At 40.4% G+C, this 27,621-nt stretch overlaps 1 protein-coding gene across 1 annotated transcript; it reads right to left on the bottom strand.

Annotated features, from left to right (window-relative positions):
• Positions 1 to 1,119: 1,119 nt before the first annotated feature.
• Positions 1,120 to 12,790, bottom strand: LOC105916163 (lysosomal acid phosphatase-like). Its single transcript, XM_036127818.1, has 13 exons — positions 12,658 to 12,790; positions 7,454 to 7,549; positions 6,829 to 6,915; positions 6,685 to 6,745; positions 6,504 to 6,595; positions 6,318 to 6,416; positions 6,067 to 6,156; positions 3,735 to 3,818; positions 3,594 to 3,642; positions 2,420 to 2,508; positions 2,223 to 2,329; positions 1,893 to 2,068; positions 1,120 to 1,803 (listed from the first exon to the last, which is right to left on the bottom strand). Exons 1-13 carry the CDS (start codon positions 12,763 to 12,765, stop codon positions 1,673 to 1,675), a joined length of 1,269 nt encoding a protein of 422 aa, XP_035983711.1. The 5' UTR covers positions 12,766 to 12,790; the 3' UTR covers positions 1,120 to 1,672.
• Positions 12,791 to 27,621: the final 14,831 nt, after the last annotated feature.

Raw genomic sequence — 27,621 nt, 5'->3', positions numbered from 1 at the left:
ATGGATGTTTAGTTTCATAAAATGGACATGGAAACCTGGGCCTGATATATGAAGTCAATGGTAGAATATGCAAACCTGAGCCTTGAAAAACGAAATAATTTTAAGTGGATAACGTACAGGAAGCCAGAACATGTTTTTTTTTTTCTTCTTTCATGCCACTAGAGGTCAGTATTGCTGTGAACAGTTGGAACCTTTTTGGCGTGTAGAGCTATGACAAAATTGATCAAAACACGTGTCAAAAATTTGTTTTTATTGTTAAAGTCAAAGAATCAAAATTTTACAACAAACCTTCCCATATGTTGCAACTAAACTACATAAAATCACTGAAATACTCTTGAAATATTGGAGGAATTCTGCAAAAATATTGTATAAAACATACAAAACGGCCTAAAAACTCATTTCATATTTAAAAAAGAGAATATTGCCTTCCATCTAAACAACATGAAAATATAGCTGAAAACAGAAAGATAAAAATATGTCCACATAAAGACATCCACTCATGTCCAAATTTAGGTAATTCGGATTGATTAAATGGACTAATACTTCTGAGAGTCTGATTAACTGACTAGAATCAACAAGCTTTGCTGAAAGTATAACTCCATATCTTCAGTTTATAAACGAAAATTGATCTGAAGCTTTCCCATACACGTTAACACGTAGAAGCATATTTAAAGTAGAGGTTTTTGGTCCAAACATGCAGCCAGAGCTACAATGAAATGTTTTGAAGCAAGGTAATATGTCAAAGCCCAGTCATAGATTCAGGAGGAAATCTGTGGAAGACTTGAAAAGTCAGGCTCAGATGGTCTCCATCCAATCTAACTGAGTCTGTGCTATTTCACCATGTAATACGTGCAAAGTATTTAATCAGTAGTCACACCGCAAAGGACCCGCAGCGGAAATTGCATGAAAAAGAGATTCACTCAGGCGCGCCACTTTTCCTTCCACTTCCCTTTTTAACCTACTCTGGATTGACCTATCGCGTACATTTCCAACGAAACATATTAAAATCTGACAAAATATAAACGTGTTCCAGGTGTATAAACACAGGACATAACCAACAGTTGAAGCTTTTCCTTGATGTGAATCATAAATTACACACAAAATAGCACCTTTTTTTTGGGTTGGAAAATAGAAATGTCTCACATTATCAAAGTGCAATCCATACAGCATGAAGGCAAATTTAGGACAAATAATTTGAGACATGGGGGTTTGGAATCATCCAAAAATGTGACGGGAAGCTCAACATAAGTAAACAATGAAGACATTAATCTGCATCCATATCTGAAAGACCCTGGTGAGTAAGGGTGTGATAAAAACAAGGTAACGCTTTGCCATTTTTAAGGTACCAAACATAATCTATTATGAATATATATGACATAGTTCAAAAGGTGAAACATATTTAAGGCATCTCCGTCATCAGGCCTTAGAATTAGCACACAAAGTGGACCAACACCAGCCATACTGTGCCCAAACCACAACACACATGTCCAAGAATAAACTGGTTTCACATTATTCCAATTTCAGTACAAGGCACCGTAATCTGTCCTGACAATACCTAAACTCTCAGCTTTCAAAGTTCATCATCATCATCATCATCATCATCATTGCTGCCCAGGGATATGAGGCTCGTAGATCTCTGAAGCAGGAGATTGCGCCTCTGTCAGGATTCCTCTCAGTCTTCTTGGTTGATCTCATGATGGCCGATGGACTTTTTGTGCCGGCAAACAGAGAACCTACAGAGCAGGCAGATGACGACGAAGGCCAGGAGCAGGCAGAACGACAAGGCCAGGATAACGATGACTTCTTTAAAAAGAAAAAGACAAAAGGAAGGAGTTGAGGATCCAATCGAACCGATCGCTGGTGTTGACAGCAGTGGTGTGTGGGAATCTCACTTGTGTCGAGCCTCGGGGACGATAGCTGGCACTCCTTGTCCCTGTCGTCTGAGATGAACGGCTTTGTGATCCTGACAAAGTCCTCTAGGGGGCAGTCAAGAGCGCACCCTGGCAACTGGAGTGGGTACGGGTTCACGCTCGTGTCGTTACGGAAAAACATCGACACCGACGTAGCGCTGAGTGCACACACAGATCCAAGAAAGTTTAAAATGGAATTAGTACATTAATGGGCTCTCTGATGCTAGATACTCTCAAACCTATTAATTTTTTTTATAGATATATTACTGTATAAATATACATTTGATACTTTACTTCAGCTAAAATACCAACCCGTTCTCTTCTCTGTACAATTCAATTATGTGACAGGAGGCGTAAGGCGGCTGCTTTCCATTGAACACGTTCAAGCTGGCCTGAAGAGCAGCTACGGTTGTGTCATGCTGTGGGGAGACACATTTACAGCGACCATTAGACGGTGATGAGTGTTTAAAACAAGCAACTAAAACCGATGTAAACAATACACATCTCACCGCTGAGAGCATCATCAGTTTGAGCTGTTGGTTTGGGTCTGGGACCGCCATCTTGGTGAGATTCTTAACAATTTCCCCAAGCAGGAGACCTGAAGGAGGGACAGCAGCTGTCGTGTTTGTCAAACTCATTTCCATATTCGGCCACTTTTGGCATCATGAAGTCATTAAAAGGGCCGGTTACACTTGTATAGATGACACCTGATTTCATAATTTAATTCCAGTTCCTATAGAAAAGTCACAGTAACATAAAATTAGGACCTTAAAGCCCATTTGAACAGTTTGAATGAAATTATAAACTCATCATTCTGCATCACTTTTTCTCTTTTTGGACACTTCTGGGTTGTTTTAATGTATTGTGGAAAAACTGACATCTAGTGGCAGGATGCTGTTACTACACAGTTTCAGCCACTTTATCCACTTTAAAGGGATATATACCTTACCTTATCACATGATATGCCTTTTTTGGCTCTTGACGGCCGGATAAATTGCCTTGACGGGCCAGATTCGGCCCGCGGGCCTTGAGTTTGACACATATGCAATAAGGGATGAGTAAATGTTTTCACATGAAATTTCACAACCAGGTTGACAGAACCCGTCTGATCACATCAAATAATACAAAATGCAGTTTTCAGATGATGATTACATTTAGTCAAACCAAGCTGGCCATCAAGGGAAAAGGTAATTGCTCCCCTTAAATCATGACTTAACTGTAATGCTTCTGCTTTCCTGCCTGTTCTGACAAGTGTTTGTTTGGATCTGAAATGACTGTGACGTCACGCTCTGCCTGCTCCAGTCAGAGTTTTCAGCAGCAACACCTGCAGCGGCTCCAGTTACTGGAGTCGCTGCACCTGTAGACCTGCCCATATAATCCTGTCTCTCACGGACTGTTGCTGCCAGATTGTTGAAAGCCATCACGTGAGTAGACCAGCCAGCGGTCTTTGTTAGCCTGCCTGTTCCTGACCCAGCTTTGTTCTGTGGGTTCTGCCTGTTTGCCTCACCCCTGTTGGTCTCTCCAGTTGGCCTTTGACTCTGGACACCGGAAACCTGAAGTGTCCTGTGACCGAGCCTGGCCGCCTTACCCTGTAGATACCTCTGCCTGCCTCTGATTATTGTGCGTGACCCAAGCCTGGACTTCAGATTCCACCTTTTGCCCCAGGTCTCTGTGTGCACATACCTCCCTGCAGGCGACTCTTTTGTTGTTGTTGGTGGACCCCAAACAGGAACTGCGAACGTTCAACATTTAATGACAGCCGCGTCAATCCTCGTGCCAATCAGAAATAGCGATGCAAAGCCGAGGATCTACCGTGTCGCCTACCTGCAGTCCAAAGTCATTGAGGAAAGTGAGCCGGTCCATGACGTCGGCAGTGACCCAGTCGGGAGCTGACATGTTGTGACAGGACTGAAGACACACAGCAAACAGAGAGGAGGTCAAGCAGGTTCACGTTAAGCAGCGTTCTTCGTGTGTCGGCGTTATTTAGGCCTGACTTTCACCTATAGACGGTCTTCTTGACCACTTAACCCAGCCATGCTAAAAGTTTAATCCACTTCTTTTACAGGTAAACTGCATAAACGGGGCCTAAGGGTGCTATTTTAATGTTACTGTGCAACTTTTTTTAAAAAACATTTTTTATGAGCGCTTGTGTAGTTCTGCAATAATTGTCTTAAAACCGTCTTACGCTCAGATTCCACATCCTCCGTTCACGTATGTGCACGTCCGACCTACGGAGCAACTACGTGGTTGTTTTAATTAATGAGAACGGTTCCGCATTCTCCGCGACCGCTCGGGACGTCACTGTCAATTGTCAAAATATGGAACGACTCCAGTTTTCTGCTCTGTTCCGGTCCGTTGGGCTCCGGCCGGGTCAAGCTCCACGATTGCAGTCGTGGCGAACAGTAAGAACAACGTCAACGACTTGCGGTTTCTCAAATTTAAAAAGGTGTAAATAGAGATCGTTTACAACAAATGAAATTATTTTTCTTTAAATATTCACAATAAAATTAACTGTTTTATTTACATCGGTAAATCGCACATGCTCTCCTCGGGCTGAAAAAAACTTTGGGGCGGACCTTAGTTACTGGTTTGAACGTTAGCCCATAGCAGCAATGATGCTGCTAACAACCTTTAACCACTCACACTGCAAAAACGGAACTAAAAATAAGTCAGATTTTCTTGAATTTAGTGTATTTGTCCTTGATTTGAGCAGGTAAATAAGAATATCTGCCAATGGAATGAGTATTTTGACCTGTAAAATAAGATAATTAGATATATTGCACTTGAAGTAAGATAATGGAGATGAGTTGTTCCTATTTTAAGTGCAAGAATCTTATTCCATTGGCAAATCATCTTATTTGCATGCTCAAATCCAGGACAAATACATTCATTTTAAGAAAATTCAACTTATTTTTAGTTTCATTTTTGCAGTGCAGAAACTGCACCCATTCTGTCCTCCGCTGCCTCGGAAGCGCCAGTTTCAGGCATCACCGAGTCAACGCCTTGAGCCAGTTGCTCAAACTGGTAGGTTGAGCCCCGCTGGGCTCCCTCAGCCTCTGTTGATGAGGTGGGTAAAAGATTCTCCACTTCAAAAGACCGATCCGTGGCAAAACCACCAGCATCGCCCTTGTTGCTCCATGTTTTTAAACATGTCGCTTTCCCTTGTCCTAACCATAGTCCGCTTAACCCCCACGCCCACCCCCACACTTAGCCGTGTCTCTTGGAACCGCCCACTTTGGTGGAGTTTTTTAAAATGTGTCTGGAGGGCGGAGTTATGCCTTTACAGCGGGATGAGGTTTAGTTTAATTATATCTATGGGGGCACATTGATTACATGCGCAGGTAAAACATGTCCCAAATTCGAAAGGAGGTAAATTTAAGATGAATATTTTAGTAAAACATCTTACTGTTCAGCTCATAGTTTTTTAAGGCCTGCCCCGAGTTAAGTTATTGTCTAAATTTAAATAAAGTCAGTACATCATCTTTTTTTGTAATTTCTCAGAGGAGATTTAAAATCCATATGCAGATCGTCTAGAACTCGTTGAAACCATAACATGATATATCTATCCCATCGCATATTATTCAATCTAAATGAGGCCGGTTATATGCTTGTCTGTAGTTTCTGCCTCCATTATATTTTATCCCTCTTAAATTTAGCCATGTTTGCATATTCTCCTTTTTTTTAAAACAGCAGTTCTTGAATTCTTGTGTTTCTGCTGTCAATAAAAAAGAAAAAAAAACAAAATGAAGCTCGACTAGAAATCAACTTATAGCCCATGAGTGAAACACCATGTTTGGCAAAATACTAGCAGAGTACATCCCCATCCCATGATGGTGGCAGCATCATGCTGTGGGAAAGCTTTTCTTCAGCACCGACGAGGAAACTGGTCAGAGTACATGCAGGACAACCCAAGAGAAAAAGATATGCTAAGCGCCTTGGCCCCATTTAAACATCCCATCTCTGTTTTTAACTGCGTAGTATATTTCTAAATAAAGGCTGTCACATCCTTTTCTGTATTTTTTTGGCTCAATTATGTATCATAACAACAACGCTTGAAAAAAAAAAAAGCTTCTCTAATATGGATGTTACTGACAATAAATTAAAGTGAAGCTTTATTTTAAATGTATGTTTCAGTTGTGTTTGCTGGGATTTTTACCTCGCAGAAGAGTGTGTCGAACACACTCCACACTGTTTTCACGCTGACATTCTTCAGCGCTGTTTTACTTTTTAACAGCTCCATGAAGTCCTAAAGGAAGAAGAAGAAGACAAAAGGGCTCCCTAACATGTTTTATTTAAATCTGACACATTTTCAGCAATTCTTTTCCACGCACATTAATACATTGTTAAATAATAATAGGACTAGTTTTGCTTAAAAGAAAACAGAATGCAGGGGGAGAAAAGATGTACCTGGTATGCTGTTGTAACATTAAGAAATTCTGCCGTGTGCTCAGTCTCATTCATCAGCTGTTTGTAGCGAGGACAGTCTCCCAAAGGAAACGAGAGCAGCTTAGAGAGAGAAACAATAAGTACACAGAATCAGACCTCTGCAGTTTTTTTTGCACATCTAATAAAAACCATTTTACATATACCAACCCTTTCTTCACTCTGCGGCACCGTGTGCACCGGTATGGGCTGCCACTTTAAACCGGGTCTAAACATCTGCCGACCTTTAGGGGGGTACAGACCTACACAAAGGCAGGAGACGGTAAAGGTTAAGGCAGAGGATCAGTTGGAGCACAGGACACGGGAATAACCAGGATCCTCATGTTCACACCTGCCAGGTTGGCCTCGGCGCTCATCAGGGTGCGATCATAATCTGTACTACGCACTAAAACCTGGCGAAGAAGAACAAAGATGCTTTCAGGTGCCCGTTAATCCTCAAACGATCCGGAAGAAAAGGGGCGGTTTTATCTCTCACCTCGTGTCGGTGGTAGGATTCATTTAGGAAGTTCTTGTACCGCGTCCTCAGAAACTGGCCCAGCTCGTAATGCTGTCTCATCCCCTCCTTAAGACGAAAATAGCAGAGAAAACTGTGAAAATCCAGGATGGTTTTCAGGCTTTTAAAACCATAAGAACTGTCATCCAAACTCTCAGCTGATTAATTGCAACAATAGAAATGTAATGCCATGTTCTGCAATAAATGTCCCATGTAGGTCACTGCCTATTCTGTTTCTGGCAAAGAACAAGATAAAATTAATAATATGATGTTTGGGATGAAATATGCACAGATTATAAAAGACAACACTTTAAATTTGTGAGATAGATCTGTTTTTTAATAATTTGTTAGATAGGATGTAGTATTTACTTCCGTCTGCTTTCCTACAGTTAAGCATAGAGGACGAGGTGTAATGCTGCAGGTCTCTTTAAAACTAACCTAAAAATAATAAAGGCACATTTTGGTGCCCTTAAGCCAAGAAGGAAGGAAGTACTTGCATAAATCACATGACCTCCACATGTAACTTGACTTAAAGCCAACAGTTATTGTTATGGGCCGGTCCTAATCTGGAGAGAGGAGGCCTAAAGAGTGAAACTAATCTGTTTACCTGTGTCAGCTGCCCAAAGCCCTGGGGCCAGGCATCTTCTTTGTAGGGATCAGTAGGATAGGCTTTCACTGGCGATCTGTCACCATGTCGAAACAACTGGGGGGGAGGAGAGCAGAGACATGTAACCAGAAAGGACGCTCCAGTTCATTTTGGGTGAAAATCCCCCTGCTGTAGCAAGAAAAACTGTGAGGTATTCTCTTCTGCACATCTGCATCTCAATTAATTAAAAACATAACAGAAGAGTGAATTAGATTTAAACCGTGAAACTCATAGAGCCATCATAGAATATATTTAAATAGGTTATTTCTGTTCATTTTGATTATTATGGCTTCAAGAACATTTCCATTCTATGTATGTATTACTTAAATCCAATAAAAAAGGATTTCTAAAACAGAAATGTTATAACACACTTACAACGCCATCAAAAAAACACTTTAGAGTGCTGTTCATGGAAGGTTTAGTGGAAGGAAAAAGTATGAAAGGAAAAGGTGCAACAGCACGGCCCTCACTGCAGTTCTCGTTCTAAAGAGCAGACACCGCTCCACGGAAACTATGCCTGCGTTCAACAACTGGTAGCAGGAAAAGACAACTTGAGCTACACAGTTTGTCGTGTTACGTTTAGGTTTTTTTCTACGTGCAAGTGACATTCTGTAGTAAATGTATTTTCTGCGTTTACTTTCAACCAAACACATGCCTCTAAAAATGAACACGACGGAGCGGATATTTGCAAACGTCTGGATGTGCATGACCAACCAACGCGAAAAAACAAGACCCCCACCGACGGGCCGCACATTTGGGTTTCTCTCATGAGATGCCGTGCATGACGGCGAAAACGGCAGCCATAAACCGGCTGAAACGCCTCGGCACAGGCTGAGGCTGCCAGGCCATGCTGCACTGAAACAGTAGTTGAAGCAAAAATGCAAAAGGAACCTCCTAACATGTATTGAAAGCACATGCTGCAGAGCACATGGATATACTTTTCAGTAGGGTAGCATGTTGGTGTCACGGAATAATGTAATTTCCAAGAAAATTTATTTTGAGTTTGCCCCAACTGTAAGCCATAATCATTTAAAAGTAACCAAAATAAAGACTTGAAATATAATGAATTTATATACGATGTACTAAAAATAAATTTACTTTTTGACTATGTTCTGATTAAATAAGACGCATGTAGCTCATCCTGGTGGGGGACAAAAAAAAAGAGGATATAATGAAAAAATATATACAGTTAGTTGGACCAAAAACCTCAAGTGGAACAAAACTAAACCCAGACTCATTAAAATCTACTTCAGCTGAAACCCTTGTTCGTCTTTTAGTGGTGTCGGCTGAGACTGAGGGCGTTTCCAAGCGTCTGTAAAAACCTTGTCAGTCAAAAGCCAGCGGGTCCAGCCGCTTTAGAAAAAGGTTCTTTAAAGTACTTTAGCTGCAAAACCAGTAAAGCTTTCATTACAACCTAAAGGTTTATTTGTTGCCACTATGGGGTTACACGGGCTAAAGAGCCCAGTAAATTTGTTTTTTTTCCCCCCTATTTCGTAACACCGCATTAGCTGACTCTTTAAATTATTTAGTTTCAGTTCTCACTTCTTTAGCCACAAGTTGAAGCATGACATGTTCTTCCTATACAGGTGCTGGTCATATAATTAGAATATCATGAAAAAATTTTTTTTTTCCAATAATTCCATTCAAAAAGTGAAGTTTATATATTATTTTCATTCATTACACACATACTTGTTCCCGAGTGGCTGGACACTAGGGATGCTGCAGCTGAAACCAGGTCTTATATACGTCTGCCTGGTGGTTCTGGAAGCTCTGACTCCAGCTGCAGCTCCGCTCTTTGTGAATCTCCCCACATTTCTGAATGGCTGTGAACAGCCAGCCTCTCTATGACCTGCTGTGTCTTGTCCTCCTTGTCCAAGGTGTCAACGGTCGTCGTTTGGACAATTGTCTATAAGTCAGCAGTCTTCCCCATGATTGTGTCGCCTACAGAAATTAGACTGAGAGACCATTTAAAGAACTTTCAGGTATATTAAGTTAATTAGCTGTTTACAGTGTGGCTCCAGGTGTCTTCAATATTGGACCTTTTCACAATATTCTCATTTTCTGAGATAATGAATTTTGGCTTTTCATTAGTTGTCAGTTATAATTATCAAAATGAAAAGAAATAAACACTTGAAATACATCAGTCTCTGTGTAATGAATGAATATAATATACAAGTTTCACTTTTTGAATGAAATTACTGAAAAACAATCTATATCTATGATATTCTAATTATATGATTCTAATTATATGACCAGCACTTGTATAAGGGAACATGAAAAACCAATGTAACCATAACAGCCACAACAAGAAAAATCAACCTTGCAAACACTATTTGCACTGTGGATTATCTCCTTTTCTAAATCCTAATCCAGTTTGTGTCATGATTTGTCTTCGCGCACACAGAGCTTGTTCTTTGCAGTTTATTGAAAGTACTGAGTTATGGATGAGATGACCAGAGTTAGTTTAGCGGACAGGAGATGATGGGTGCAGGAGCAGGCTGACTGGAAAACTCTGAGCTGGATCTCGTGACAAGAACTTGGAGGTGCAATGACAACTTTCGGGCCAGAGATGCAGTGAGAGAAAGTTCTTGGAGATGCAAAGCTATAGTCGAACCAGAGGTGCAGTGAGAGAATTCCTTAAGATGCACGACTGGTGGAGCACAGGGTAGCAGGCAACCCAGCGACAGAGGAGAGACAAAACTTGGAGCACAGAGGTAGCAGGCAATCCAGCAGCTGACAGAGGCTTTACTTGAAGCACAGAGGTAGCAGGAGATCCAGCAGCTAGCAGAGGCTATACTTGGAGCACAGTGGTAGCAGGAGATCCAGCAGCTGGCAGAGGCTTTACTTGAAGCACAGAGGTAGCAGGAGATCCAGCAGCTAGCAGAGGCTATACTTGGAGCACAGTGGTAGCAGGAGATCCAGCAGCTGGCAGAGGCTTTACTTGAAGCACAGAGGTAGCAGGAAATCCAGCAGCTAGCAGAGGCTATACTTGGAGCACAGTGGTAGCAGGAGATCAAGCAGCTGGCAGAGGCTTTACTTGAAGCACAGAGGTAGCAGGAAATCCAGCAGCTAGCAGAGGCTATACTTGGAGCACAGTGGTAGCAGGAGATCCAGCAGCTGGCAGAGGCTTTACTTGAAGCACAGAGGTAGCAGGAACTCCAGCAGCTAGCAGAGGCTATACTTGGAGCACAGTGGTAGCAGGAGATCCAGCAACAAAACAGGAAGCAAACTAGACTGACAGACGTGGAGTGAGTGAAGACTGAAGAGACAAGGACTAGACAGGCGTGGTGTTGGTAGAGACTGAAGACGAGCCGGCGACGAGGAGCAAACTAAATGGAGCTTATGTAGGGAGGCTGGCAGGTGAAGTTAATTCAGACTAATTAGTGCCTAACAGGTGTGACTGATTGCTGAGGGAGTGGAGGGTGAGCTGAGTGAGAGGAGGAGGTACTGGAAAATAACCGGAAAAACAGCCAGACCAAAACTGAACCATGACAGTTTGCTTGTGGTTTCAATTACAGCTCTCTGATAGGAAACTATGTGACTATAAGAATGACTACAGCCTTATGACTGGGATAAGCAAACTTAGTAACACCTGTAGAAGATGTATATGGGAAAAAGAAACAAGTTTTTTTTAATCATATTTTATAACTGTTTTCTTCCACAGTTTCTCTGTATATCTTCCCATCAACTCCTGTAGACTTATATGTCCCTGCTGAAGGAAAGTGTCCTCACTGCAGGACTTTGCTGCCACTATGTTCCCCTCCAGGGATGGTTTGTCCTGGGTGATGTGCAGAACAAAAAGGTCCATTTGGGTCTCAACCCTTCTTTCAAGGATTCGTCTGATTGGTTTGTGGCAAACGGGACTTACTTAGACTCTTGCAACATGTTTCTTTTTGTAATCCTTCATTGAAAGCAGGATATAAGGAGTGACTGACTAGTTGCCCTGCCGATGAAGCCTATACCCTAAGCTGTAGATCTCTGCAGCTCCTCCAGAGGTAGTAGTGGGCATCTTGGCTGCTTTAAATGTTGTTTTATAACCTAACGATGCTTTAAACCTCTCCACAACATAATCCCTGTAATCCTTTGTATTCAAAGATGTTCAATAATAACAGTTTTACTTATATTAACATTAAAAGACCCCCCTGTAGGCTCTTTGCACTAAATAGCGGACTTCTGACTCCTGGTCAGAATCCCCTTTTTTTATGTCAGTAAGGAAATTAGCATAGGAGGGTCAGACCCAGGAATCGGTATCAGCCAAGAAAAGCCTCATCAGTGCATCTCTTGACAAAATGAGAACAAACAGGTTTAGGAGTCCAAGCTGTTGCTTGGGGCTAACTGACCCGGAGCCAATAATTACTCATCAAGATGTTTTAACCTCAGCAAAAATCCCACCTTTGCACTTTTTTTGCACCATTGCACTTCAACACAACATAACGTGATTCATTTTTCAAGGCATTTCAGGTCTTCCGCCCCAGTCAGAATCCTACTCTGTTATATTGGGGGAAACAAGCCAAAGTTGATTAGAATAGATTTCAATAGTTAAAACTAAAATTATCAAATTTTATCTTGTATGCTTCGTTGTTTTTGCCAGAAGAAAAAGCTGATGACAAAAGTGAAGGATGGCCATCCTTCACTTTTGTGATTGGCATCCAAAATGCCAAAAAATAAACACGAGGTGGCTTTAACGCTGACCATGAGTAGAGAAGATGAGAGCGCCAGGTTGGAGCTGTTGTCCCCTGAGCTCATTAACTTCTGTATTACTGACTCCACTGTCTTAGCTGAGCAGGCTCTTCAAGTTGCTTTATAACACCCTGTTCAAAGGTGTCTTAAACACTCTTAAACTTTACCACTGCCAAAAAAATCAATCAAAAACTTTAGACCGCTTTAACGTGTAGTGCAAGTTTACGGGAGCCTAATGCAAGCACTAAAACATAAATATACGGCCTTATTAAAAATAACGTCCTCTAAAATAGAATGTTTTCAAGCCGAATTAATAAGAGTCCATTAAATATGTCCCAGCAGTCTAAAAGTTGCATAAATAACACATCATGTTATCATAAGAGCAAAGGGAAGCAATATTTCACATATTTCGAAGGCAATTCTGCAGCGGTCCGTCGTAAGGGACCATCCTCCGCAGCGTCGGAGCAAACCTTATCAGCACTCACCACCGTAGCATAAACCAGCTGTCTTTCAGCCGCGACTCGTCCGCATACAGAGGCCAGAGCGACCAGGAGGAGCCCCGCCGTGGACACCATGTTCCCTCCGATGCTCATTCAGCTCTGCGGTTCCCCTTGCAGATGAAGCGTTGCTGACAGGAAACATCTGGCGAGAAGTGGAGAGGTTGAACGACGTGAGCGGCTGAAGAAGTTGCCTTAGCGTAGAAAAGCAGAAGCAGCCAAGCTCAAAATAATTACCGTCGCTGGGCTTTTGGAAAAGAATCCGTGCCATGGTTTTTACCAATGATTTAACCAGAGGTCAACAGAGTTTTAAGGGTTTATTGAAGAAGTGAAGCCAGTTGTCAGGAACCAGGGAATGGGAGCTGGAGTCGGGACAGCAGAGATCCGCCAGGAAGGGATGAGAGAAGTCTATTCCAGGAAGCAGGGGCAGACTTAGCCATTTTGGGGCCCTGGGCAAACTTTTGTGAAGGGCCCCCCCTATAAGTCTGCCCTGAGTGGGAAAGATTCTGCAGGGCTTCGTGCTGCAACATTTTCCAGTGGTTCCTCCTCTGGACTAAACAGCGAAAGAATCAGAGACAAGCGCCTACAGCATTCAATATGAATACGAAACGTTTGATGTTCCTGATCAGGGCCGGCCCAAGCTTCCATGGGGCCCTAAGCAAAATTTGGTTTTGGGGCCCACTATATCAGTCATTATATAGGGCCAACCCCGAGAAGCAATTCAATCAAAGATAAAGCTACACAAATACAAACATGTTTGTATTGTTTGTTACTTTTAAAAAATAAACTTCTCTTGTTTTTAACTAGCTAATTTGCAATTAACAGCTTAGCTACACAAATGTCTTTTATAAGCATTAGCCTACCAAGCAAGCCAGGATTGAAACATACCTTTATCTCGACATTTTTACTCTGCTTCCTCATACACACACACACACATATATATATATATATATATATATATATATATATATATATATATATATATATATATATATATATATATAGATATAGATATATATATAGATATAGATATATGTATATAGATATAGATATATAGATATATATGCCTACTTACACATGTACTGACGTATATTCACTTGGTGATAGCAGCAGAAGTCTTCCGGATCATGTTTTGATCTGAAGGACCTTTTAATGTTTGTTTTTTTAGCTACTTTAGGAATAAATGCTTTGTTTTTGTTTTTTACTGAACTAAGCACCATGGAGCTAAATTGAACAAACGTTATGGCCCCTGTCTATTTCTAAAAGACGGCTCTGAGGACTTGATCATGTTCACATCATGATGAAAATCAATCTGGAAGCTCCCAGAGAGGGTTCCTGCTGGTTTCTCTCAGAGCCAGACTGAGAAACATGGAGGCTGCTAATCCTAAATGTGTAAATAATTACACATTTAGGATTGCGTACTGTTTGAGTTGAGGCATCCCTCTTCACTTTTAGATTCTTCTGCTGGTGAAGTCCATGTATTCCTATTATAATTACAAGCTTTGTACTACTAATCAACTATTTTCAATATACGTGGCTTAAAACCTAACCTTTTACTCTGTGGTTTATTAACATGAAGTTGTGTCCTTATGCCCAGATAAGCGAACACATAGTTGGTTGGAAATCTTCCCTAACAAATCTATGCTCTCAAACTCAAGGAGGTGTCCTGAAACATTTTGATGCGCCTCTGCTTCAGTCCAAGTGTCCCGGTGGGACATTTGAAGCCATCTGATGCGAGTACCGAGTAACAAGAGGCGTGTCTGATGAAGTGTAGATTCAACGCTCGTGTCGGTTTTCTGAAAACCATGTCTCTGACGGTAAACCATGTGACTGCTTCATTTTTCCGTGTCGGTTTTTAAAATAAAAGTGTGATGAAACGTGTGACTTTGTGGATTGCTGAAGGTAGTCTGGTCAGCGCGTTAGTAGGGATGGAGATTGAATCACATGACAACAGGCTTTTCCGGCAGCAGCGGCTGAAATACAACCAGCAAAAAGAGAAAGCAAAGAAAAAAACTCCCCTATCTTAGGAGGGGCTGTTTGAATTCAATTCAATTTTATTTATATAGCGCCAATTCACAACGTGTCCTCTCAAGGCACTTTACAAAGTAAAATTCAGTCAATCATACAGATTGGTCAGAAAGTTTCCTATCTAAGAAAACAGCAGGTTGCATCAAAGTCTTGACAAGCAGCATTCACTCCTCCTGAAAGAGCATAGAGCCTCAGGGACAGTTGTCTGCATTGTTGATGGCTTTGCAGCAATCCCTCGTACTGAGCATGCATGAAGCGACAGTGGGGAGAAAAACTCCCCTTTAATGGGAAGGAAAAACCTCCAGCAGAACCAGGCTTAGTGTGAACGGTCATCTGCCTCGACCGACTGGAGGTTAGAGAAGACAGAGCAGAGACACAAAAGCACACACTGATCCAGGAATCCTGTGTTAGAAAGGGTAATAGCGGATGATCTGCCCCCCTAGATGGTGTCACAGGTAACAGAACATCAGACCGGGTGTACCTACTATTTTAAATTATGCTAATAATTACAGAGGAAACAAAAAATGGTAAAAGTTGAAATAACAACAAACAATACAAATTGGAGAACAGTAGGAGAACTCAGCAGAGTGAGAAAAATAGACCCTGATGTCCTCCAGCCTATAGCAGCATTACTACAGAGGTAGCTCAGGGTAACCTAAGCCACTCTAACTATAAGCTTTGTCAAAAAGGAATATTTTAAGCCTAGTCTTAAAAGTAGACAGGGTGTCTGCCTCACAACCAAAACTGGGAGTTGGCTCCACAGGAGAGGAGCCTGATAGCTAAAGGATCTGTTTGTAAATTAAAGCCATGCTAATTAATTTTCAAGTAGTGCTCCCCCTACAAGACCTTTTGAAGATATCACTACCGTAAATACACCCTCCCCTCCGCCATAATTATTAGCGTAATTTAAAATGTTGGATATACATGTTTGTGTTTTATCCATTATAGAAGTAATGTTCATTTGGGAACAATAGTGTGACAAAAATAATACTGCGTCAGCCCCCACAAGCATGCACACCCAAGACACAATAACACCAATTATATTTATTGACAATTTTGTCCATGTCATGAAAAGAAAACACAACCACCAGTAACAGCCAACATATTAGCTGGATTACTTTAGGTGCAAATCATTTTAAGAACTAAAAGCAGAGTTAGATAAAACTCAACAGACGTGCGGTTACTGGAGATGGGTTGGACGAAAACTTTGAGACAACATTGTAGCCATTGCTATGTTCTGTTGTTTTTGTGAAGTGATTATTTAAGTGACTAGGCTATCATGAAATAATTGCAGCAGCAGATGTCACTAGAGCTCACTGAATGGAGCATTGTGTAATGAACCTTTGGGTTCATTCAGTGCAAGTTCATTTGTATAGCACATTTCAGTACAAGGACAACGCAAAACACTTTACTTGATTAAAACATTGGTAAATTAAAACAGAATAAAAGCAAGTGAAAGAAAAACAGTTGGAATGAAATGTAGGCAAATTGAAACAGGGTAAAATGAAAACATGGCAAAATAGAAACTAAAAGCAAATTTTAAAAACAGTTGGAATACAAACTTAAACTAATTATGTTTCAGTAAAACTGGGCAATCCTAAACAATCTTGATTTAAAGGAACTCAGGCTTTCAGCACTTTTACACTTTTTTGGTTCTAGGTATGTTCTAGTAGGCTGGAGCCAGAAGACCTGAGTGGTCAGGAGGGTTGATACACTGATAACAAGTCTGTCATGTATTTAGGTGCTAAGCCATTCAGGGATTTATAGACTAACAGGAGTATTTTTAAGTATATTATCATTTTAAATGCATTGCAAAATTATTCACATGGATGAAGGGGATTTAATATCTTAAATTTTCATTCCAACATAAAAATATGTTTCGAGTGGTTTGCATTAACAATTTTTCTTCCGATGTTTGTATTTAGCTCCGTCTCTCCTTTCCCATGAACTCTGAGTAGCTGCTGTATCCCTGCTGAAGAAAAGCTTCCCCACAGCATGTTGCTGCCACTCCCGTGTTTCACAGTTGGAACATGATGGCGAGCAGCTTTGGGTACATTTTAGACAGGGAGGCCATTACGTGGCTGTTGTGGGAGTTTTGGGTGGAATATTAAACAATAGTAACTGAGTTCCCATCTTTACTAAATGACGAGACAGTGGTATAACGTTCCAGCAATTTTATTGAGAAACAGAGCAGAGATTCACATAGATGGAAAGTAATCGCACCCCACGGTTCCGCTGCAGTCTCTGTCTGCCCTGTCTCTGTCTGCCTCGCTTTTCGGGCTTCCCCTAATACTGCACCGTGGCCTTCCCATGAGACAAAACAAAGACAGTCTATCGTAAACAATCAGTATCCCTCAGCAGCTGCAGCATTTGGCCTTGCAATCAGAAAACAGTGGATCTTATACACAGACATCAGGTCTCCAGGCCTCCTCTGTCCGAGTGGTGTGAGGCCATAGTGACTTCAGAATAATAATTTTTATAACATTCCTCTCTTTTTTTTTTATGATGGCGTCGTCAGCATCAAGACAAAACAAGATGACCCATCACTTGAAAATGTGAACAAAGCACAGAGGAACCATTTCTGTAAACTCGTAAAGTGGGACCCAAAGGGTTCCCGTGTTGGAACCGGGTAGTGCTAGAACTTTCAATACAGATCAACATGAATGCTTCATAGAGCTTTAACACACAAGATCAAAGATTTAGCTTTTGTCCACAATTTAGGATTCATCTAATTAGGTAAGGCCTGTTTTAGGTACCTATGCGCACATTATTTTAAAATTACATTAGACTATGGTAAGCTAAACCCTGTTCATTAACCAAGGTCGAATCCGTCTACTCTTCACCCACCCTGAATACCCTCCAACTCCTTTCTCCACTCACCCCTACGATGGACAATAATCCACCACTCCAAACTTACAACACCAGGAGCAAAGGCAGGAGAGGTTCAGTGCGGGCAGGGGAAACGCCAGAAAAAGCTACCCCCCCTAGGGGGCAGTAAAAACTGGCAAGCCCCCTCCCAGGGAGATCTGCTCTCGGCCAATCTGAGCCTGAAAACCCTGTATTGAATCTAAGTGTTATCATTACCAGCTAATATTAAAGGATCTTTAGAGCCAATCCGATCCTGGTTCTTCCTATATCAAATCAAAAGGTGCATAAACCATAGATCCTTGTGTGTCTGAAGCAAACAGTTTCCATTTTTTTACCATAAAACCATATTGATCAACATGATGTAACATTAAAGTGTAGATCTCATAACACAAAAAAAATCAAACATGTGAGTCAGTGGAACAGAGCAGTTAAACAAACAGCAACACAATATGAGAAGAGTCTGAAACGTCAAGAACGCAAAGTTAAGAAAGCCTTCAGGCCATTCAGGCACAAGGCAGAAAATAATCTAATCGCGCTTAGGGTCTCTTCAGGCAACTCCTCCCGTTGAAGAATAAAGAATCAGAGTTCTCTGGCTTCTTCATCCCCAGTCCTCTTCTGGTTCCTCCACGCAGGCTGGACGATTGAGCTGGATGGTAATAAGTGTTCAGTTCTGGATGGGCACTGAGCATTTTATTTTGCATTTCTCTCTAATAAAACACTTTGTGAAGATGGTCTGCAGACACGAGTCCTTGTTCCCACTAGAGAACAGAAACAAGGTGTAATTAGTGTTCTTATCAAAACCCCTTTCATGTGTCATTTATTAAAACATTCTCCAAGCACTTTCACATTCAAGATATTTCTGTGCACAATTATTTAGCTCTCAGAATTCTGCAATTTAATTATTAATTAAATTGCAGAATTAATTAATAGTAATCTTTAAGTTCAAATGTATCTGCAGTAAATTCATAATAATTCTTAACAGAATGCTTTCAATGTGTGTCTTAACTGTTGTTGTCTGACAGTTGAAGTTCTCTGCAACATAATTTCATCAATATATTCGTTTCATGACATTTCCCATTTATTCTGAAAACCCAACTGAGAAAAAGAAAGACTTTCCATGTGAAAGCCTTTTCCCTCTCTCCCTTTTTTTTTTTTTTTTTTTTTTTTTTTTTAAGTGAGGTGCTGTTCTGCACAGAAAAGACAAAATATTTATACCATGCTGTTACTGTTCAAGGATGCCAAGGTTCTACAACACAAAACAAAGCAGAGAGCAGGAGAGAACAGGAGTTTTTTGAAAACGCTCTAACATTGTAGAACAACTAAAGCTACTTAAGCAAATCAGAATTAGTTCCCAAATTAATCCTAAAATAAAGTAAACCATACATGTGATTATTTATTTTCTTAAACTGAGGATTAAGGACTTTTATTAAGAAGTTCTTGGATGAACGCGTCTCTGCGTTCCTATTTGTCTAGGCCTCCGCAATCTGATCTATGATCTATGTATTCTGAGTGCCTGGTCAGGAAAGGTTAAGGTTCTCTGAAGCTTTCTGTTTTCAGCAACCCTGAAAACCCCAAACCCTTTACAGTCAGTGTAAGGTGTCAGATGACATGTGGGACCACCTCGTCGTCCCTCTGGTTCCACCAGCTGTGTCAAGTCCACAGCAGCTCGTCCTGGGTGCCATGCCCCAGGGGTCTCCACACCCCCCTGTGTGGAACGTCTCTCATTGTAAGGATCTCACCTTATGTCCCATTCAAAACAGGAGTTCCAATGTGGGGTGTCTTTGCTGCTTTAATGTTCCTCAGAGAAAACCTTCATTCATTGATATCACCTTCAAGCTGTTACCCTTTTATCATCACAGCCCCCCAACCATCCTGACCAGATCCAAAATGTCCCCATAATCTAAACTAATTAAAAAAATCTTACTTATTTTCTGTATGTAAGACGATAACCATTAAATTATCCTGATCTAAAAGCTGTCAGGTTAACGGGTTGTTAAAAAGACTTTTGAGTTATTTGTGTTCTAGTTGAAAGATATTAAATCTCCATAAATATTGTAACCATTGTACCCTGATGCTTTAATCCTAAATTTACCCATGTTAGTTAGTAGGATGTGTCATTATGCTAATTGTATTGCAACATTACCCATTTTAGCCAGTAACCTTTTCTTTGCGTTTTATTGATGCCTGCCAGAGTAGCAGAAATCAGCCTACTCTAAGATGTTCATTAAATGAAATGCTATTTAAAAGTCCAGATTACTCTATCTATATAGTGAAAACCAATTAATTCATTTATTTATTTAACTGTTGATATAATACCCACTTAATTTATTAAGTTGCTCCATGATTCCATCAAGGTGCTTCTTTAAAAATTTTCACCTTTACATAATCTTAATGTGTTTCGTAATGTGTGTTTTGTTTTAATTGTGTACAACAAAATCTGAAGTGAAATGCATGAAGTCGTGTCTGCAGAACTCATCTGTGTTTGTTGTCGAAGGTTGTCCGATGCTTCAGTCATAGTCCTTCATTGTCCATTTTCAGTCCAATGTCTAAATTCAGCAGCCCAACGTTCTCCTTCTCATCAAGAGTCCGTCCTCCAGTCCTCACGCCTGCAAACAGAATGAATTCTGCCAGCATTTTTTGCCAAAGAAAACGCTCCATAGGTTGAAAAGAAATTACAGCAAAACAGTCACAAACATTTTAACTACAGTGTTCCCTCTAACATGACAAACATAAAAGAAACAAAAGGATAAAAAATAAATCAAACTTTGTCTCTGACAAAATAAAACTCAAAACTGGATCAGGCTGAAGTCAATGACATCACCTTTAGTCCTTGTCCCAAGGATCAGCCCCCAAGGCACTGTGGCATTGTTTCTGCATTCTCTCGCATCTGAGAATGTCTAAAATGAGACTAAATCTCTATGTTAGCACAATCCTATCATATTGACCAGGTTTCTTTGCAAAGAAAAAGAAGCAGAAAGATACAGCTGTTAATAGCAGAAAGCAACAAACATCTTTAAGACACCACCTTTCCTGCTGGAAGATCTGGCATAACTTGGTTAAAACTAAGTATAATTTAGTATCCAAATCTGATTATAACTCCTTACCGCACTGCTAGCATTGTCTCCTCAGAGCCTTCTGTTGGCAGAAAAGGTGGCGTCTCCTTTAATCTGAAAGCAATAACTCAGAGAAAAACAAGAGTGTTAATAGCATGCAGTTAAAACCCTGGTCCCCTTAGTGTCCCTTTAACGTGATGTTTTTCCCTTTTTTTCTGATCCTGGGAAGGTTTCTATTCTTTACCTTTCCTTTGAAACTCTGTTCAAAACACCTCCAAAAGAAAGAAAACAAAAAAACGAAAGAAATGAACCAAAAAAACTAAAACAAAATTGTTTTCCAAGGAGCACAATTATGTCTTTTCCAATATGACATAGGTTTTTGACTTATTACAAACCTTTTTGATATCCTTCTGGTCCTTTGACCATGTGTATTTGCTGTTAGTAATACTTTTATTCATATATACCTTTTCAATCTTAATTGGTCAATGGTGAAACTTTGAAACAATGATTTTTCCCTTTTAGTTTTTGAGCTTCTAGTGTTTCTCTATAAATGATAAGAGTTTTCCCCATAATTCAGCACATTGAGAAGGCTACCCAAAACAAACCAAGATTAGAATTAGAAATTAACCCTTCAGAAGCTGGCTTTATTTTATTTTTCCCCTCTGACATAGTTTCCGTGATCCCAGGCCAGAACACACAGACCCAGCCTCGCCATAAACATTCAGATGTTTAAATTATGGTCAGATTTGTTTATCATATCTATTGTCCTTCTCAGGTTATACTGTCCCTCTGAGGATCGCCTCAGCTCAGCATAACTAATAACATCAGATGATTTCGTAACTGATGACGCGTGTAACGTGGTCTTCTGATATTTTGACACTTCTCAAAATTTCTCATTAGTTGCATTCAAATTCCAAGTAAAAAATAAATAAAATAAATGAATAGAAAAACCTTAGAAAAGCAACCATATTTAGTTCCATACAGTTTGTTCAAAGCACAGTTTTCCCTCATCTATTTAAATCAAAAATCTTGTATATCTAAACTTCTTTCAACTGGACTGGTTTGTGATGAATCATTATTATTATAATAATTATAAGTAATGAGATCTCAGTAATTTTAAATTACTTTAGGGCTAAAAAATCAAGTTATAGGATCTCAGCCTAAATTTGTAAAACAGTAAACTTAACAAGCTTATGTAACGCTTATTTCCAATTTCTAACAAAGCTGAAATATTTCCGTTCAAGCCATGTTAATCTCTCCGTGTATCAATTTAATTTGGTCCTGATATTTAATGTTAAAAAACAAACTTTGTTATTTAAATCTCTCTTTTACTGTACCTCTATTGTTAACATAGTCCATGCTTAAAATGTCATTTGAATTACGGAGCTGCAGTTCTCCCAAAACAAATGAACATTCTGAAACCATGAACATTACTTTTACCCCCGAATTAATTCACACAGACGAACATTTAGTTACATAGATACATACATACGTACGGTTACATACAAACGATGACATTCAGACAGACAAACACGTGCAGGCCTGCTTTTTCACCATCTTAAATAGTTCTATGTTTTTCATAATTTTTAAACGTCAACGCCGAAAGATGTTTTCAACGCGTTAAGTTCCCGCTTAGTTTAAAAGGTGGAGAGCGTGCGCTGGTTACGACCCCCCGATGCTTCGTCCACACGCGGTTTTACGCTTCAGTCCCGCAAGGATACAACTCTGTGTCTTGCAGACACTTGGACGCTTACCCATTTTTGAAAGTTATACGTCGCTATTAGCAGTTTAGACCAATTTTATCCACAACGGAAGTGCCTAATCGGTCCCCGCGTAAACGCTTCCCCGGTGCAACGCCTTTTTAGTTTCGTTTCCGTTTCCTTGTTTTTATCGCTTTTCTTTTTTTCTCTTAATTTTATTTTTATTATTTAGTAGCAGTACTGCAATAAAATAAAAATAATAGTAATAATAATAACCCCTATGTGAGAAATCTGCATGTTTAATCAAATCATTTCAAATCATTTATGCATGTCATGCGTCTGGGCCCCTACGTTTTTCAGCATGAAATCGAACGTCTCACCCTGGGGCTAGGCTTGACCCTGAAAAACCTCTGCCTTTCCCCCATTACACTGACTCTTCTGCTTCCAGACTTTTTTTTTTTGTTTGTTTTTATTTATTTTATCCTTTTTTTGTTTTTTATTATTATTTTTTACGTCCTTAGCACGATCGACCAACTAAATGAAAGGCCTCACATCCGATGGTCGCCTTTTTGGTATAATGGTCGGGGTCCCCACTTATCAAAGCTGCAAACGTCTTCGCAACAGTCAAGGACTTAAGCATCCCTGCCGCTTTCATCCACAACAGAAGTGGACAGCCTCTTGCACAAACCCAAGACAAGAGGACTTTAATGGACCAGCTGGAAACTGCTCAGCCGGTCACCTGTTCTCCAGGTGAAAATCACTCTGCCACTCCTCCCCCCTTGTGGGAAAGTCCGTATTTCAGCTGAAAACGTATTCTAATTAAATTTTGAATTTTAGTTTAATGTTTAAACCTTAGTCACCGTTCGGTATTGCGAACCCTGTTTTATTTGCCTTAAGGATTAAATATAATTCATTATTTCTACCGGCTTTTACTTTTACTACCTTTTAGGTTTACAGTTTTAAATTTAAAAATTTCTTGAGGTATACTTTAAAATGGGGTTTAAAATTTAAAAGCTTGCAAGCATTTTTGACCAATTGCGTTTGTTTTTAAAAGAGCTGGAAAATAATCCCCTTACCGTCTCATGAAAGAAAGGTTCGGATCTTCGCGCCGACGCCCAGAGACGCTCCGAGACCAGGAGCTCCTCCACATCCCTTGAAAATCCATTCGGGGTACCAGAGGCCGGATAACCTCTCCGGGCCGGCCAAAGCAGCTCCTGTCCCCGGACTCCCTCGCTCGTCGGTCGGAGATCTTGTTCGTTTACGCCAAATTGTTGTGGGAGTTTTGGGTGGAATATTAAACAATAGTAACTGAGTTCCCATCTTTACTAAATGACGAGACAGTGGTATAACGTTCCAGCAATTTTATTGAGAAACAGAGCAGAGATTCACATAGATGGAAAGTAATCGCACCCCACGGTTCCGCTGCAGTCTCTGTCTGCCCTGTCTCTGTCTGCCTCGCTTTTCGGGCTTCCCCTAATACTGCACCGTGGCCTTCCCATGAGACAAAACAAAGACAGTCTATCGTAAACAATCAGTATCCCTCAGCAGCTGCAGCATTTGGCCTTGCAATCAGAAAACAGTGGATCTTATACACAGACATCAGGTCTCCAGGCCTCCTCTGTCCGAGTGGTGTGAGGCCATAGTGACTTCAGAATAATAATTTTTATAACAGTGGCAAACTTTTAGACTTTTATTTCTCAAGGTTTTGATGAAGATGAATCATTTTCCTCCACCTTTACTATGATGTACTACTTTGTGTAAGCCTAGCTCGCAAAATTTTACTAAAAGTGCAGTTGTTGTCTTAACATGAGCAAATATAAAAACAGTTTCAGTAGCATGAATACTTTTGCAAGGCCCTGTAACCATCAGTGACTGGGGATCAGGAATAACATGCATACTCCTCTAAAAGAAAGTCATTAATATAAGTAGATTGAGGCCATTTCTTTGTATTTCTGGCTGTATTAGAGTCATTGTCCAACTGGAGCAAAAGCCGCCACAACCCTGTCATAAGTCCAGTATCGGCATGTATTTAGATCCATATATCGTCCCATCAGCTCGGACCAGCTTCGTTATCTCCACAGCAAGATATACCACCACCAAATTTCACTGTGGAGACGATGCACTAAACGATCTGTTTTCTGACATTTTACAAGTAGGGCATGGATAGCTTCGCAATGTATCTCAGAGCACTAATTTCTGTTTTTCCAATTCATGTACAGAACTTAAACATTAAAAGGGTTATGGGCTTTGAGCCATGAGTTATGAACATTATAGCTATTCTTCTATTTTATTCTAAATGGGTGCTTAGTTTCACCAAATGGACATGGAAACATGTGACTGAGTCTGATACATACAGTAAACGCTACAATTTGCAAATTTGAGCCTTGAAAAACTAAAGATTGTAAACTGGAAATCGAACATTTTTTATGCCACTAGAGGTCAGTATTGCTGAGAGCAGAAGTCTGAATAAGAATACCTGACGGGTGACACTTGCTTCGGGAGGTCAGGGTTAGGCAACCTTTTTACCCTAGAACTATAAAACCCTAACTGACCCTTGGACCTTTGAAATTCCATAAATTTTAGACAAAAGAATGATTGGTGACACTTTACTTGAAGGGGTGTGCATAAGACTGTCATAAACATGCCATCACACCCGTCATGATCATGAAGGAGTCTTTATGAATGAAGTGTCATTCGGTAAATTGTGACACTTTTAATTCAAAGTTGAGGTTGTTTAAAATGCCTTTGTTATGACAACTTGACATTGACAGAGCCAAACATTTCATTTGTCAGTATAATACCACTTACTGACATCTGTGCAACTAGTCCTACTTGTTGAACTTTACTGAGGTAAGGGGAAATATTAATGACGCTGTAAAAATGGTCTCCCGGCAGCCAAAGTTAAGACCAATCACAAATGAAAGTGTAATGTAGTGTCTAAATAACTTTTTAAAGGGTTGTAATTAGACCTGTTATGACATATTTATGATGGGCTATGATTTCTTGGTTAATGTCAAGTTGTCATTACAAAGACATTTTTTGGTTCTGTTAATGTCAAGGACCTGTCCTGGGTGTCCCCCGCCTCTCGCCCATTGAACGCCTGGAGGAAGGCACCAGCACCCCTCATGACCCCATGAGGCATAAGCGAGTCAGAAAATGGATAGTGGGATGTTAATGTCACGTTGTGCTAACAAAGACATTTTAAACAATGGCAACTTTGGATTGAAAGTGTCATAATTTGCCGTAATAATTTAATGACAACATTCATAAACATTCATAAAGACTCGTTCTTATGTCATGTTTATGACAGTGTAACGTCAGTCTTATGCACACCCCTTCAAGTAAAGTCTTACTAAAAATCTCAAACCTTTCCATATGTTGTAACTGAATTTTACATAAAATGACTGAAAACTCTTTAAATAATGTTCGAGAAATGGACAGATATTATATACACACACAAAATTGCCCAAACACCCATTTCATATTCCCTTTAGAAAAAAGGATATAGCCTTCCATGTAAACAACGTGGAAAATATTGTTGAAGAGAGAGATGAAAAGATGTCCACATAAAGACGTCTATTGGTGTCCAAGTGTAATTAAAAGGCAGTTCTGACTGATCAAATGGACTAACCATTCTGAAACTCTGAATAACTGACTAGATTCAGCAAGCTTTGCTTAAACTATACCTACGTATCATCAGTTTATAAGTGACAATTTATCTGATGCTTTCAAATGATGTCAACAAGTGGAAGCAGGTTTAAAGTAAAGGATATTGGTCCAAACATTGAGCCATGTGGTACTCCACATCTCATCTGTGAATGATGATGTATCGTTCACATAAACAAACTGGAATCTGTCAGACAGATGCAATCTAAACCAGCTTGATGCCTCCAACACGTACAGGCTTCAGCAGATTATTGTGATCCTGATTTTACTGTAGATGTAACTGAGATGTTGGAATCAGCTGTAAAATACGATCATAAACGTTCCTGGACTGACAGGAAATCAACAATCTTCTGGAATATGCATCCATTCCAGACATGGCTTACAAAAACATTCACCGTGGCTCTGTTTTGGTTCCAGGTTTCTGTTTGTCTCTGGTTGCTAGATATCACTGATAATCTCTTTGGTTTTTTTGTCTGTGATTTTGTCACTCCATCCTGTTGGGGATGTTTATGGTTTTGCTTTTACAAAACACACGTTTGCAGCAAACGTTAAGCCCTTCTAAAGTCACTCCTTTGCAAAACAAACACAAAAAAGGTCAGGAGGTCCGATTTGAATCAATGGCATCGAAACTGAGAACAATAGTGATTAGGATTAGCCTTAATCTGGTGAATCTATGTGGTTGTTGCTTATTAAGAATCCAGAGACCCCCACATATGTCCCTGTGACACCTTGGAGGTGTAATCTGCTTGTTGGGGGATTATTTAGAGAAACAAACAATCCCTGCGTGGATGCGATTCAATGATCCTGGGGATCATGGACAGAATTACCGGCATAATTACCAGCATGATCTGAAAAGCAGATGTCTGCAAGCAGCCATTTTTCACAGCTTTCCCCCGTTTGTCTTTGTGAGCCACGTCGTAAACAAAATGCTTTTCATTCTTCCCGAACCTCGAATCAGAAAACTTGTGTGCAGCGCGTAAAACGTTGCACGGAGCGCATCCTCCATCCGATGGCAGCATTGCCTCAGATCACGACTGCCGCTGGCGCAATGGCTCTGACGCATTTGCTTTAGAGTGAGTGAGACGGCTGTTTTTCATTTGGAGGGATCGTTTTGTACAGACGCAGCAAAGTGCGCGCAAACGCGTAACAGAATAAAAATAAAAAAAATAAAAAAAAGCAGATGATAAACTGAACCAGCGTTTTTAGTCATGGGAACAGGAATGCTGGGTGACTGAAACGGGAAACACAATGTTCCGGTTGGATAGGAATACCCACAGGTTTAAAAATAGGCCACAACAGTCCGTTATATAACAAGTGGGACGTCAGGTTTGTTTACAGTCTCGCGGCCTTTACAAATGAATGGGGTGAAATGCGTTATGCAGCATTGTGTTGCATACTTAACCCCCCCCCCCCCCCCCCCCCAAAAAAAAACACCTCTTAAAACCACATTTAACATAAAATACTAAGAGTTTGACAGTTGATCTGGGAGATCGGCCGATGATTCGCAGATATGCCAAAACAAGCCTCTGGAATGTGTTTTCCTGTTTTTGCGTCTCGCTTTCTTTTTCACCGTGGGATTTTACGGGAATTATTTACTCCGCCGTGCGACGCTTCTGTTTCTGTTTCTATCTACGTGC

The sequence above is a fragment of the Fundulus heteroclitus genome, chromosome 24 (genome assembly GCF_011125445.2).
Source record: "Fundulus heteroclitus isolate FHET01 chromosome 24, MU-UCD_Fhet_4.1, whole genome shotgun sequence".
Classification (NCBI taxonomy): domain Eukaryota; kingdom Metazoa; phylum Chordata; class Actinopteri; order Cyprinodontiformes; family Fundulidae; genus Fundulus; species Fundulus heteroclitus.
This window is presented reverse-complemented; position numbering and strand designations above follow the sequence as displayed.